The sequence below is a fragment of the Phragmites australis genome, chromosome 3 (genome assembly GCF_958298935.1).
Source record: "Phragmites australis chromosome 3, lpPhrAust1.1, whole genome shotgun sequence".
Lineage (NCBI taxonomy): Eukaryota > Viridiplantae > Streptophyta > Magnoliopsida > Poales > Poaceae > Phragmites > Phragmites australis.
In genome coordinates, this window is record NC_084923.1 from 19250416 (window position 1) to 19264696 (window position 14281).

The 14281-nt window shown below is 43.3% G+C and overlaps 1 protein-coding gene and 1 pseudogene across 11 annotated transcripts; one reads left to right on the top strand and one right to left on the bottom strand.

Moving 5' to 3' along the window:
• Nucleotides 1-2260: 2260 nt before the first annotated feature.
• LOC133910560 (uncharacterized) lies at nt 2261-4214 on the bottom strand (annotated as a pseudogene).
• Nucleotides 4215-5811: 1597 nt separating this feature from the next.
• Nucleotides 5812-10625, top strand: LOC133912565 (serine/arginine-rich SC35-like splicing factor SCL28). 11 transcript variants are annotated; one of them, XM_062355372.1, is made up of 8 exons: nt 5812-6106; nt 7697-7774; nt 8197-8361; nt 8485-8552; nt 8620-8670; nt 10108-10173; nt 10243-10306; nt 10383-10625. In XM_062355372.1, exons 1-7 carry the CDS (start codon nt 5898-5900, stop codon nt 10302-10304), a joined length of 699 nt encoding a protein of 232 aa, XP_062211356.1. In that variant the 5' UTR covers nt 5812-5897; the 3' UTR covers nt 10305-10306; nt 10383-10625. The 11 variants fall into 11 exon arrangements, 7 of the variants coding, with proteins under 7 accessions (XP_062211356.1, XP_062211357.1, XP_062211360.1 ...); XM_062355373.1 differs by having other exon boundaries at nt 10388-10625; XR_009908819.1 differs by lacking the exon at nt 10383-10625 and adding an exon at nt 9575-9865 and having other exon boundaries at nt 5813-6106.
• The last annotated feature ends 3656 nt before the right edge of the window (nt 10626-14281 follow it).

The window sequence follows — 14281 nt, forward strand, 5'->3', positions numbered from 1 at the left end:
TTTTAAGACCACAGATTCGGTAAAAGAGTATAAAATTTGATAAAAGATAATACAAATTTGGTAATTCGGTATAATATCGTAAATTCAACAATAAATCCCAAATTTATAAAACCGCAATATAAATAATCCAAACATGAATAATGTGTTTTAAAATCCTCACTACATGTGTGAACAGAGGATTTAAATTCAGTTTTTTATTCGTTTGTGTTTCATTAATGTATGCAGTGCTGTGGGGTTTGTTTGTGGGCCACGGCGAGAGCACTCAGAGCAGAGCATGCGAGTCAGAGAGAGTCCACTCGGATGGTAGCAGAAACACAGAGGACAACAGAGCAGCAGTAGAGTAGGAGCTAGCCTGTTGCAACAAAACAATTACCTATGGGCTGGTTTGGGCTGTGCCAGGGTAGTCCTGGGCCTACCAGGACTACCTGTGGGTCCACCACTGTTACAGGTTACAACCATGACGGATGCACTTTCACAAAAAAATACAAAATTTGCATCCCTAGTTCGGACCGACCGCAGAAGGCTCCGTCTCCTCCTCAAGATTTGCCATGATTCAAAGAAATGATCAGACAGACAGTGTAACTGGGCTCCTGCCAGGTCACGCTCAACAGATAAATTAGGTCTGCAGCAAGAGTGGCGTATACTGATACTACATCGGCAGCGCAGCGTGCCTGCATTCCATTACACTTTGTTGATCAATTTTGAAAATTGGGGACTCCAGGAGTTATTTCTAGATTCCATTTGTACAAGATACTTGTTGTGATGAATATTTTCTTGTCCAATCTATTGAATTAGAAAGAAGGGAAAAAACAACCTTTGGATTTGCACTCAAGAAAATTTCCCCTAGCTTAATTTTGTCATCTGAAGCCAATACCGTAAATCCAAGCATAACATTCTCAATGATCACCTGAATTGATTTTACAATGGTAACAACTTGAAGCAGAAAAGCATTCTCATTCAGCATAAGCACCAAAAGCAAATAGATCCTTGACCCTGAGATGGTAAATGAAATAACAACTTGTTGTTCTATCTTTGTAGATGCATAAAGAATTCAACCCTTATTCAAAACAAGCAGCAGAGGAATAACAAAAAGAAAGGAGAGAGAATACTTCCTAAGCAAGATAATGGGGTCTCCACATTAGTTATCACCGTCTGTTGGAAATCCAAAGGGTCCATCACCCCAGCAAGAACTGGAACCGACAGCTGCTAAAAGATATTCTCCAAGCCCTCAATAATAGCTCATCAAGGAAAAACATAACTAGATGATGCCACATGTGCTGGCATTGCTGAAAATTAGAAGATAGTCCAATTACAAGTAGGCACAAAAACGTTTTTGTCATGTTTGCAATGCAATATGGACTGGGGCGCCGTCCCTAGAACTCTTAAAAAAACAAGTAGGCACAAAAACTGGAACACACTATGTGTGCCTATAGGGTATAAATAGAAATTCTTTCCTTGAAATCCGCATTATTCGATTTATAACTTGCGACGGCTACCAAAAGTTAGTAGCAGTATGCAGGAGCTAGTTCCATATTCAAAGTCATTATATCATCTCCAGCAGCTACTCAATTTTTCATCCTCAAAAATACTATTACAATATCTCATATCACTATTACAACATCTATTATTTTTTCATCTCCAACAGCTACCATACTTTCTACCTTCTACTCTTTTTTTTCTTTCCGGCTCTGCTGTCAGCCTCTGTAAACAGTGTTGCTACAGTACCCGACTCTGTTTTTCTCCCACGGACCCCTGGCAGTCTCCGCGAACATCACTGCTACAGTGCTGCTACAGTGCCCTCGAGTCTGCAGATTTAAAGGCTCTGCTGGAGTTGGCCTTACTCATAGGAGTAGCAGTATACAGTATGCAGGAGCTAGTTCCGTATTCAAATCATTACTCATTGATTCTTAGGCAGTTACTTTATGCTTAGTATAAGAGTAGAGAGCATGACAAGTACAGATGGACAATGTCTAATTAAAACCTTTTGGATAATCAATTGTGTGCAATGGAGGTCCATCAAATTAGCACCAAGCAATTCCCAAGTTAACCAGAAAACACAAGGACTCAACTAATCAGAGAAAGCATTTTAAATTCAACAATGTTTTGAGCATTTTATGCTATATCTGGCCACAATATGAAGACAGACCTTTCATGATTTTTTTTAAAGTTTGAGGAACTGAAGAAGGCATCCTATTGAACTGCAAAACCACTAGGAACCAGTGATGACGGGCCTCCATTCATGAATGCTGACAATAGGAAATATCGCTCAAAGGATCACTCATATATTGCAATAAAAGACTCTGAGCCTTGAGCATTGTTCTCATTTTGAATGATACATGGTGACAACTATTTTTTATTCTTCATGAAGTTTTTGGACTGACACTACTAGAGCTACAACACTTGACAAGCTCCACAACAAATGCAAAAATGATAGAGTCACAAATTAATTACAAACCAGCAATGACATCAAAATTTCCATCACCAGAATCTTCTGCAGAATTGCATTCGAGTATTCTCTCTGACAGCACCAGCAAAAACACCGCCTTGGTGGATGCATCAATATTGGGAAGCCAAGGAAACACTTCTATCATTTGCAGGATAATTGATTGCTGCTAGTTTTTCCACTAGTTGCCACCAAAATATCATCCAACTTGTGGGAGTAAGATACATTACCTGTGCATAGCTTATCAACAAGTATGATACAAGCAAACTTGCCTAGTTCAAATCCAACTTTGAACATTATATTCAGGACCAGCAACGCATCATCCAGTGATCCCACCTAAGAATTAAGCGTCCGTTATCGATGTTTTATATTGCTCTTCAACACACCTGCCAACCATGCCATGCCCTCATCGGATCTACCGATCTTACAATACCCATTTATGACACTATTGTTGCTCTGGACCAATGGCTCCAAACATTTACCTGCATCAACTTGATCAGGTCCACTGCAGCATCCACCTACCCTTCTCACACATGGCGTCAAATGAGCGGTGTGAAGGTGGGCACAGTTGGCTCCAAACCAGACAACAGTAACCTCACGGACATCCCTATCGCCTGGGCCAACTTCCCAACTTTGCATAGACCATGGATCAATGTATTATAAGTGATCACATCATGCCCAATCCCCTTTGTTACCATTTCCACAAACACCTCAAGTGCTTCTTCCACCCTCCTATGAACATAGACATCCAGTGGCGATCATAAGGTGGAGCATCTCGGATACCTTGGCGAAGTTACCTTCGGCCACGAAGGCCGCCATGATGTCGGCGGCGTCAGGTGACGGAGGTGAGCCGCGGAAAGCGCCGTCCCTGAGGAGGCGGAGGTCGTCGAGCGGGCGCCCATCGGCCGCGCAAGCTCGGGCGAGGCAGGCAACGGTGGCAGCGTCGCCAGGAAAAGCAGGGGAGGCGGAGAAGAGGCGAAAGACGAGGTCAGGGCGCGCAGCGCGGCGTTGAGAGCGTGGAGGGAAGGGTGCAGGCCCAGGTGGGACGTGAGGAGTTCGGCGACGTCGACGGCAGGAGGTGGAGGAGGAACGAGTCGATCCCGAGCAGCGGAGGGTAGGCGACGGGGGCTGGGGAGGAGTCGGGAGCGGGGGCAAGGAGGTGGGAGGAGAGGAAGAGGAGGAAGCGGAGGGAAGGGAGGAGGCGGGAGAGCGTGAGGCGGAGGCAGCTCGGGTCGAAGAGGACGGCGCGAGGGAGTAGGGAGAGGAGGCGGGACTCGAACCACGGCACGCGGTGGACGGTGGCCGCCGCGAGATTGGTGGCGGCGTTGACCGTGGATGGTGTCGGGGTGTGAGCAGGGTTGGAGGCGCAGGCAGAGCAGAGGCGCCTGGCGAGAACCGAGCAGCGAAGGGCAGGCGACGGGGGCTGGGGAGGAGTCGGGAGCGGGGGCAGGGAGGTGGGAGGAGAGGAAGAGGAGGAAGCGGAGGGAAGGGAGGAGGCGGGAGAGCGTGAGGCGGAGGCAGCTCGGGTCGAAGAGGACGGCGCGAGGGAGTAGGGAGAGGAGGCGGGACTCGAACCACGGCACGCGGTGGACGGTGGCCACCGCGAGATTGGTGGCGGCGTTGACTGTGGATGGTGTCGGGGTGTGAGCAGGGTTGGAGGCGCAGGCAGAGCAGAGGCGCCTGGCGAGAAAGCGTCGAGGCAGGAACATGGTGGATGGTGGTGGTGCACAGCTGGCGGCGGCGCCAGGTGCCCAGATTTGGTAGGGTACATAGCACCCTGAGACACCTCATTCTCATAATATTGTCACGGTGTCGGATCAGCTTTGATAACTACCAGCTTTGAAAAGTCATGATCCCTCCACTCTGCAGGCATTGGAGCATTACCCTCCTCGTCAGATGAATCCCCATCGGCAACGACTTCCTCCAGCTCTTGATCCTCCAACTCCATCTCTTCAATTATGTTAGGGATATGCTCCCCCTCATCGGCTATACCCATCGATTGCATCTTAGGAATATCCCCAACATCTACCCTGGTTCCGATATTTACCAGGTCTGATTCATCTTTCACTATCTCACTTGGTCACGCTACTGCTTCCGCAGAGTTTACCTCTGTTTGATCTTTTAGGTACGCCTCAGCTAACAAAATCAGAGACATATCACGTTCACAAGATATATCTATATACTGCCTCCAAGTTGATATGGCTTCGATCGGAACAAGCTCGCCAAAGTATCCCTGACTAGCACGGCTCAGGACAGCTTTCATCTTAAGATCATGTTGCTGCGGATCTAGTTAGAAAAACCGCATCAACCACTTGCACACACCCGCAATGGTCCTCCCATTAGCTTTACTAAGACCCTTCATGACATGACGAAATACAGACAAATCTACACCGTTAGGACCGTACCTAATTTCACTCTCACAATAATATATCTGAAAAATTAATTTATCTGCCATCCTTGGAAACATCCGCAAATATAACCAATGTTAAGACCGACGAACTATATTTCTGAGTATCAGAATAATTTTTTTTTACCGACACTGATTCATGCCTAACAATAGATTCTTCAATAATACACATAACCAAACTTACCTACAAATATTACTCTATACAATCTACATTTAATAGCTATTCTACCATAGCTACATTTAATAGCTATTCTACCATGTCAAAATTAATATTCACATTATACTAGTATTTTTAAACCTTAAATCATAGGTCATACCGTTAAACCTTAGGTCATACAGTGCTAATTCCTATGTCATACAATGCTACCATACAATTATTACTCTGTACAATCTACATATTCAAAACTACCATACTATAAATAATATTCTGTATTTAATTACTATCCTACCATGTTGTAAGTAATATTGACAATATTCTACTAAATACAGTATTTTCTAAACTCTATGTCATACATGTCTATACCTATGTCATACAGTGCTACTGTACTTATTAACAATAATAAAAGTATACAAGAAATTATCGAAAAGTGATATTCAAATCCGCGAATCAAATACAGTAGGGTTTCGCCGCGCTCTCTTCCTCTCCTCTCCTCTCCTCTCCTCTCTTCTCCTCTCCTCCCTCTTCAGAGTTTTCTCTTTTTTCGGATTAAAATGATGTTTTTCCCTCAATTTTAGCCCTTTTATAAGGAAGGAGGAGGTGGGGAGGTGGGCGGGCAGCCTCCTAACCGCTGCAGGCGTCTATTTTTTTAATTTTTGCGACGAGGAATCTATTTATTTAAATTTTTAATTGAAAAAATATAAAAATAAAAAACTTTGGACTTTGGAGGAGCGTAGATGGGCCGTGGGTAGATGGGCCGTGGGCCGTCGACCAAGTGGCCCATCATCTCAAGAGCCTTGTGAGGACAACTGCGCCGGAACCCCGGAGAAACCCTAGCAAGGTCGGTTGTTCCTCCCTGGCGCGGCGCATCATCCGCGACGAGACGAGCGATGGCAGGGTACCACAGCCGAAGCCGGAGCCGGAGCTACAGCCCCCAGCACCGGCGGTACAGCCGGAGCCCGCCTCGTCGCAAGCGCTATGACGACCCTCGCGACCGTTACCGCGGGAGTGGTGGCGGAAGATTCGGAGCCCGACGAGGGTACGGCCGGCCGGCCGCGCCGTCCGGTCTCCTCGTCCGCAACATCTCCCTCACGGCCAGGTGCGCCCTAGTTGCTCCCTAGGCCTGGGCTGTTGGCTCGTTTATCCTAGGGTTCGTGACACAGCGCTATTTGGTTGGGTCGATGCATTAGGCCGTTAATCCTACCTTCGTCAGCGGCGAATTATCCTGTAAATATTTACATTGTTTTGTGGTTGCTGGATGCAAGTACACCTCACTGACTCGGTTGTATGATCAAACGTCTATTTTCCTACCATATGATTGATAATTCTATGCCTATTGGCTTTCGCCCTCGAAGAAAAAATCTGTGCCTATCAGGTGTGTTATTTGACGGTTGCGATGTAAAAACAAACGTTTGTTTTGAGTATTTGATATTCAAGTGCAACCGTGGTCCAATTATCCAAATGTGATGATGGATTGTCTGGTGCTTTTACATTCGGGCAAATGCTTGCTGGAAAATGCAGGAGTGGTCTGTTTCACGTTTGATTTTTGAGTGGACAAGTGCTGTCAAATTGTTGCATCAAGAATGTTGTGCTACGAGAGATAAATCTCTTTGGAGGCCATTCACTAATATGGTTGCACATAATGATGATTAATCATGATCCTTGATGAACCAGTTTGCATTTGATAACATCAACACAATGGACTAACCTTGTTTAGACAATTTTCTTCAACAACTCTATCGCCAGTTTGGATTTCAATTGATATATTGAGGTGAAATGTTGTGAATCATTTTGGAGTTCTCTTTAAGTAGAGCAGAGGTGCATGTACGGAGTTAAGACTCATGATTGCTAGAATTATGCTAGTCCAGAAAAATGGCCTTATTGTGTCTCACTTCACATGCTCATAGATATAGTTTGATTCTTCTAGGGGTTGCTTGGATTGTTAGTTTTAACAAAAAACTGATTTCGCTAAGTCAACTTTGCAACTAACTGTCAAAAACCTTGTTTGTTTAGATTAGGATAAAAAGTGGATAATGATTTCTTGTTTCCCCAAAACTACAAATAATGAGTTTTATGAAATCCCATTCTTGGTTGTTATTCACAAAACTGAACAAGGCATAAATAAATCCCACTTTCCACCAAAGAAGGCATCCGCAAGTCAGGATCCTAACCGAGTAACAAACTAAAATCAACTTTACTAGAAATCACAATAAAACATGTTTTGATTAAACCGATCTTAAATTTCTTAATCCAAACAACCACTTGGGTTTGTTTGGTATCTGTAGTCACAACCATTGATTTATGAATCATATAGGTGATCCGTTGCTGCTTATGTATATGAAAGTTACACAGAAGCATATGTGCAAATGGCACTTCACAAGCGCATATATTAACTTAGGGTGTTTCCATGTCTGTACATTAGGGATTGCAACCTTTGATAACCCATCTATTACAGCTTGATGAACTGGAATCTCTTTTTACCTTTTTAATGTTCCATGTGCATTAATTTCGCTTTTTTGTTACTGTGTCAACGCAATGAATTAGTAGTCACTGCAAAGTAACCATTCTTATATAAATTTCACCCATTGAATTAGTAGTCAATGTGATGCAGTCTCTCTTTTTTGTGTATCCAGATGACTTTACAGTGTAAACTAATTATATTCTGTCGTTTGATTTTCTTCTTTTGTAGGCCAGAAGATCTTCGTGTTCCATTCGAGCAATTTGGCCCTGTAAAAGACATCTACCTTCCAAGGAACTTCCACACCAGGTAAGCTGATGAACAGCTTTTTGAACAGTATGAAATGTGTAGTTGAATTAAGTTAAACGCCTAATAATTTATTCCAGAAGACTGATACACTATTCTGCTTGAGTGATTATTTACAAACTTCGATCCAGGACCGAATATTGGTTTGATCCATATATCCATAACTAATAATGTAGTGTAAACAGGTTGAAATTCTCTCACTGAAGTCATTCTTTTTGTCAGAAAAGGTACCGGATGATGTCATGGTAGAGTGCTTGCTGTATATTACTGTTTTGATAAACAATTCTTTATGTCTTTAGTTGTTCTTTTTAGAGTAAAGATCAGAATGAAAAGCCAGTTGCCGGAACCATGAAGTGTTGGTTTGACTAAATCATGAATTCATGATGAGTTCCATAATCATTAGTGTAATTGGTCAATTTTTACAGGGAATTACGTGGTTTTGGGTTTGTGAAATTCCGCTACCCTGAGGATGCTGCAGTGGCCAAGCAAGAAATGAATCATAAAGTCATTGGCGGTCGAGAGATTTCTATAGTTTATGCTGAGGAGAATAGGAAAACACCACAAGAAATGAGCACAAGAACAAGAACAAGGTACATAAAGTCATAAATTCATCCTTTTCAGTTTGAACCATGTTATGTAACATTAGCATTATGGCAGTAAATTTTGAAATTGGAAGCAAGGCAATGAATTTATTTGTGCTTCTGTTTATATAGTGGTAGGTACATGGATGGGAGCTACACTAGGCCGTCACTATCAAGATCCCCGAGGTCCCGTTACCACTGTAAGTGTGAAGCTGTTTGTGAAATTCATGTCTTACGTTCTTCTATTTCATTATTAAGTACTATTCCTTTCCTGGCAGCCTATTCACCCTCACCTTCTCCAGTTAGGCGTGACTTCAGGTTTGGTCTCAATTTTTTGAATATGCCTTGCACTCCTATTTGTTATTGTTTCATATTGCTTCCTTTTGAACGCCTCCCGGCCGAGTTCATTTATCTGTGCATTGACATATTCTGAGGCACAGATGTTATTTATGCTTTTTTTCTGTTATGAATATATGATTCTGATGACGAACCTTGGGGTTATATGCTATGTTAGTTACACTGCTCCTAGTATTAGTTTTAGTACATCTAACTTTGTTCTGTTTTTTTAAAATCCCCAACATTTGCGAAGCTTATACTGAGAAAGATGGGCGAGGGATGAAATATATTTATTGGACCTCTCCTTGTCTACAGATTTTAGTTTTGAGGTGAATAAGTGAAAGGCATTAGACACCGTTAGTCCCATTCATCATCCTCACGATTATTATGCCCTCTTGAATTTTAGGTAAAATAAAATGGAGTAAATATAATATATTATGATTTCCAAAGTATATATGTTGTTTTACCACTCCTACAATTTAAAAATACATGCAGGATGAAGTGGATTTGTATCCCATTCAATATGCTTTCAATTTGATTAACAAAGTTGCTTTTTTCATCAATACATCCATAAAGTTTTATGTCCTAGAGATTCTCATCTTGATTTGATGGATAAGGATAAATGTCCTTGCTTGCTGAGTAGTTGTTTTAATTTTATTACCTCCTTAGTCATGCTCACAGAAAAGTAACTTTCGAGAGGATGTATGATTGTGTTGCTCACGTGGATTGGTAAATTCATTTTTAGTTAATGTGCTTGCAATGTCATTAGCAGTATGGTTTTGTTAAATTTTGTGGTAATTTTATGAAGTTCTGTTATCTATTTCTTCTAAGTAAGGCTATTAATGTTGCTCTAAATTGTGTTGCTTTGGTTTTGTATATTATCCAGTCAACAAAGAATCTAGAGTCTAAAAGACCAAAAGAGAACCATGATGTTTGGAGAATAAAGACCAAAGTGAAAGTATCATGACCTCCAGAGTTGGAGAATGTGAAAGGCATTACTGTTAAAGATAAAGTGGTACTGTCACTCAAGAGTTTAAAGATAATCTTGGCTAAGAAACCTGGGGGAAAGATTATTTTTCAAGTGAGCTGATTATGTTGAGCCAGCAGTGGCAACACCTTAATGCATTGCACATTGCATGTTTGGATCAAATTGGGTAGCTTTGTTGAGATGGGACAGGTAAAATTGATATCTTGCATTTCAATTCAGCTGGCTTGAAGGTAAAAGTGGGTGCTGTACTGCACTACTACTGCTATAGCTGCTGTTGACAAGTGCGCAATTGTCTAAAATTTAGTTTGCTGATAATTCTGTTCTGTTTTTTCTTATACTTGCCAGCTATGAATACGCTTTTGATTGAATGCTCCTTGCATCCTCTGTGTGCTATTCATACTCAGCAATTTGAACTCTTTGACCATTTGCAGGGGCAGGGATTGCCGTGACAATTATTCACCTGGGGAGTCGTACTCTCCGCATCCTCGCGACAAAAGGTACTACATGTCAAATAGTCGATCTCTGAGCCTGGATGGACCTGACCGTCAGTTATCGCCATCCAATAGCAGACATGGCCGGCCCACCAGTGAATGGAAGGAGCCCATCTAAATCTAGATCTCGCTCCTAAAGGTTGCTTTCTTGATTTGTTGCTTTTACACATTTCTTGTGTGAAATTCTATCTACGTGCTTATTGTTTCCTTCACAGTCCAGGATCACTAGCTGTTCGGGGAGCCTGGTTGAGGAGGGGGGATCATGAAAACTACGAGCAGTGCCTTCATTTCAGCAATTTTCACTAGAATAGATCAGTAGGTTTGTAGTAAACAGATGTTTGTATGACAGGGGATGATGTCCCTGTTCGACTGTTTCTTTTGACACTGCTTTTATGCTTTTCAAACTCATCCTGGTTTTCTTGTCAGTGCCATTTTATGAATTTTTGTGGGTTCTCGCTTGGACTCGGTTGTCTTTTTAGCAAGGGCTTGTTCAAGAATTAGGGGGCTGTTTGGTTTTTTGCTAAAATTTGGTTAGAGGCTAAATTTTGGGCTTGGTTTGAGGTCAAGTTAAAATTTAGCTAGCCAAAAAATTTAGTGGACAATTTGGTCATATGAAATTAGCGGACAATTTGGTCATGTGAAATTAGCCGGCTAAATTTTTTAGAGCATGATCAAATTTTGACTTCAAACCAAATGAAGGTTAAATTTTCAGGGTATGGTTAAATTTTAGCTTGGCTCTCTTTGCCCCCTAACCAAATAGCCGTGGGATCCAAACCTTATTAGTTCGATGTTTAACTAAATCTTAAAAAGTAAAGAGCGATCTCTCTTCTACATAGTATGCTTAGCTCACCTACCCATAGGGTTTCATATTGCTGTCACTGTGGTGTTATGGGCCTTCTTGATGACATCAATTCGCCGACTCGAATCTAAATGGAAGTATTGATATTTTAGTGCTGTACGTCTGTTTGGTGAATTGACTTGAGCTGGTGGTGGCGGCGGATCTCATAGGCGTGGTTGACGTACGGCGCTTGGCCCTAGTAATAACAGTTGATGATTTATCTAACAACACTCTGTATAGTGCTGGCACGAAGTATGGTGATGTACTGATGCCCGGCTGCTGGCACATATTCGTCGAGAAAATGTTGTTGTGGGAGTAACGCAGATCAACAGCTAAAAGCAGACTCGCGTATGTGAATCCAGAGAAAAGAGAACAAGAACGCAATAGACGCAGTCAAAAGCCTACTTCTTCCATCGCTTTTGCTCTGTGGCGTTCTGATGTATTTTTGGCTTTTATACGACTTTCGTACTGTTATGCATAGGGCATGTCTCATTTCCACTTGGGCTGAGTGGGACTTGCATTGACCAAGGGTGTTACGCACCTTTGCCACTGGTAAAGAAAGTGCCAATCACAACAAGAGGAAAGACACGTCCAAGCATTTAGATGCCAACTACTCTCTAAGCTAGGACCCGGAGTGCTTAGGTTTCCAAACAATGCCCTCTATTATTTGGATCTTCTCTACATCAGGTGACTAAGATTTTACTTTTGTTTCGGTCACTTTTTTTAACCGCTCCAACAGTTATGACGAATTACGGCAACAAACATAATGCTTATTGCAACACATAAGAAAATATATCTGTTTCTCTAATGTTGCAACAAAGACGAAGAAATATTGCAACACACAAAAATGCTTCTTTGCAACGTACAGTATACCTATTGTAGCCGATAGAAAAATATGAAAACTATTGCAACATACAACAACACCTATTGCAACATGCAGAAAAACCTATTGCAGTAGATATAAAAATACGGAGAACTATTGCAACATAAAAAATAACTATTACAACATAAAAAAATTGACTGAGAGATATGCACAATATCAGGCAACTGAGAACTAGCTACTTTGCTATTATTTACTCCCTGTTTTCTTAAAGATCGTCTAAGGGCTGTTGTTAAATATTATGAATTTAACCATTAATATATAGAAAAGGTCAGCATAAAAATGCTTTTAATAAATTTATCATGACTAATACTTTCAAAAGATTATATTTCTAATACCTTGTAGCAACCTACGTTCAAGAAAAATAATGATAAAATATGTGTGTTTAGAACAAGCTTGTACCCCACATTGTTTTAAGAAAAGACCACCTAGCCCATCTAGATAGGGTATATGCCCTAGGTGCCACCCTCCTTCCTAGCGCCAAAGTGTCGCTTGGATAGCCTAGGCAGCCGCATAGCTTGCCTGATAGTTGTATTACAAACAAACACCTCTTGCAATTATGCATGTGATCAAATATCATTAGCAATACTAACTGCCTTTCGGTTATCATCCAAAGTGCACTCATTCAGTACTGAATGGACATGTTTATGTCCTTTGAACATGTATATATATGTAAAATCATCAATCACAAAAGACAGTTCTGATTCTCTCAATCCCAATCTACTGTCTACTCAAAACACGTTATCAGCAAGCATAGATTCAACCACTGAGCAATCACTGAGCGCCAACATCACAGAAGAGAACCAAGGGTCGATCAGCCACCGCAGGCACCAAAGGACTCGAAGGTCCCTCCCAGACAAAAAAGGTAAAGAAATAAGATGGCTTCACCTTCATCTACCACTGGAGAAGTTCTTCGTTGTCTGATGAACTTGGAGGCAGCAGTTCTCCGGCACATCTCGCCGCTCGACCAACCACGTGCTCATCGCCGTCGCCACGCTCGTACACGTTGTCATCACCGTCGTGGCCACTGCCATGGTCCTCCAAGGGCTCCAGCAGCCCCTGCAGTGACTCCCGTAGCCACTGTTCCCTTCAGCCCACCACCCACGATGACAGCGTGCAGTGGCGCTACACCTTTCTTCAACAGCACTCCGGCGGTGGTGTCCGAGGAGGTGGAGGAGGATCCAGAGGAGCACATGTTGTACTCTCCAGAGTACACTCCGTTGTCTACCCCTATTCCAGTGCCACCCGCTGGCACCTTCACCGACATGGCCAACGCAGCTCCCTCTCCTGCGGTGGCAGAACCGACTCCAGAGATCTGCCACCGCAATTGGATCTTTCGGGTCTGTCGCGGCAGAAACCTCCCGGGAGCAATGTTGGACTACAGTCCAGCCTCTTCTTCCCGGGGCATCAACCTCAATTTGCTAGCCGAGTCATCTTCTGTTGCACCGGCCTTCATTGATTCCAGTTTTCAAATCGAGGACAATATCTCCGACGACTCATCCATTGGTATCTCCATGGCCGCCGCGCCGCCCATCCGAGCCGATGGCTCCACTGTGGTTGTTCCCATTGCACCGAGTAGTCGCACCCTCCGTCGCTTCGCAACAGCGGCGGCCAATCGCCATCCGGGCCTCCGCCTGGGGTCATGGGCCCTTACGGCCTCTGGCCTCCCCTCCGAGGGCGTCTAAACGCACCCAGGCGCGTGCGAGGGGGGAGGGGGCGGTGCACCCCCTCGGTCGGCGACCCGCGCGGCTCCTCGGCCGGCGAGCCTATGTACCTCCTCTGCCAGCTGCTCAGCACCGGTAGCTCGTGCACCTCCTTGGCCGGCGGCCCATGCGCATCCTCGACTGGCGGCCTGTGCCCTCCTCTGCCGCTGGCTCGGCACCGTTCCCACACCCTCCGGCGACTCTCCCACATGGCGACAGCAGCAGCCCATGGGCATGGCGGTTGTTGCATAGAGGTGGTTAGGGTTAGGCAAACCCTAACCGCCTAGCCATTTCCTTTTATATGGGGCGGGGAGAGGGGGGAATCGTATGGGCTTGGGCCGAAAGGCCAAAAAGGTCGGAGCCTAGGTTTTTTGGGCCAGCCGGCCAGAAAATGACTGTACTTTGGCTATTTTCCAGAAAACCCCCTGGGTTTGATCTATTTCATAGCCAATTCTAATATTTTATGTTTACAGTAATTTACAATTTATGTTTTAGACCCTGTCTTTATCTATAATTGTGATTCGTATTGTTTTATGTTGTAAATATATGTTCCAGACCATGTTTTCTCTGGAAATTTGTTATGTCCCATGTGTTTGAACTTGTGCATTCCCTATGATGTACATATTGACCATACACTAAGTAATACTCTAATAATACTACGGGATCTACACTATGTCTAACACATAGTGACTG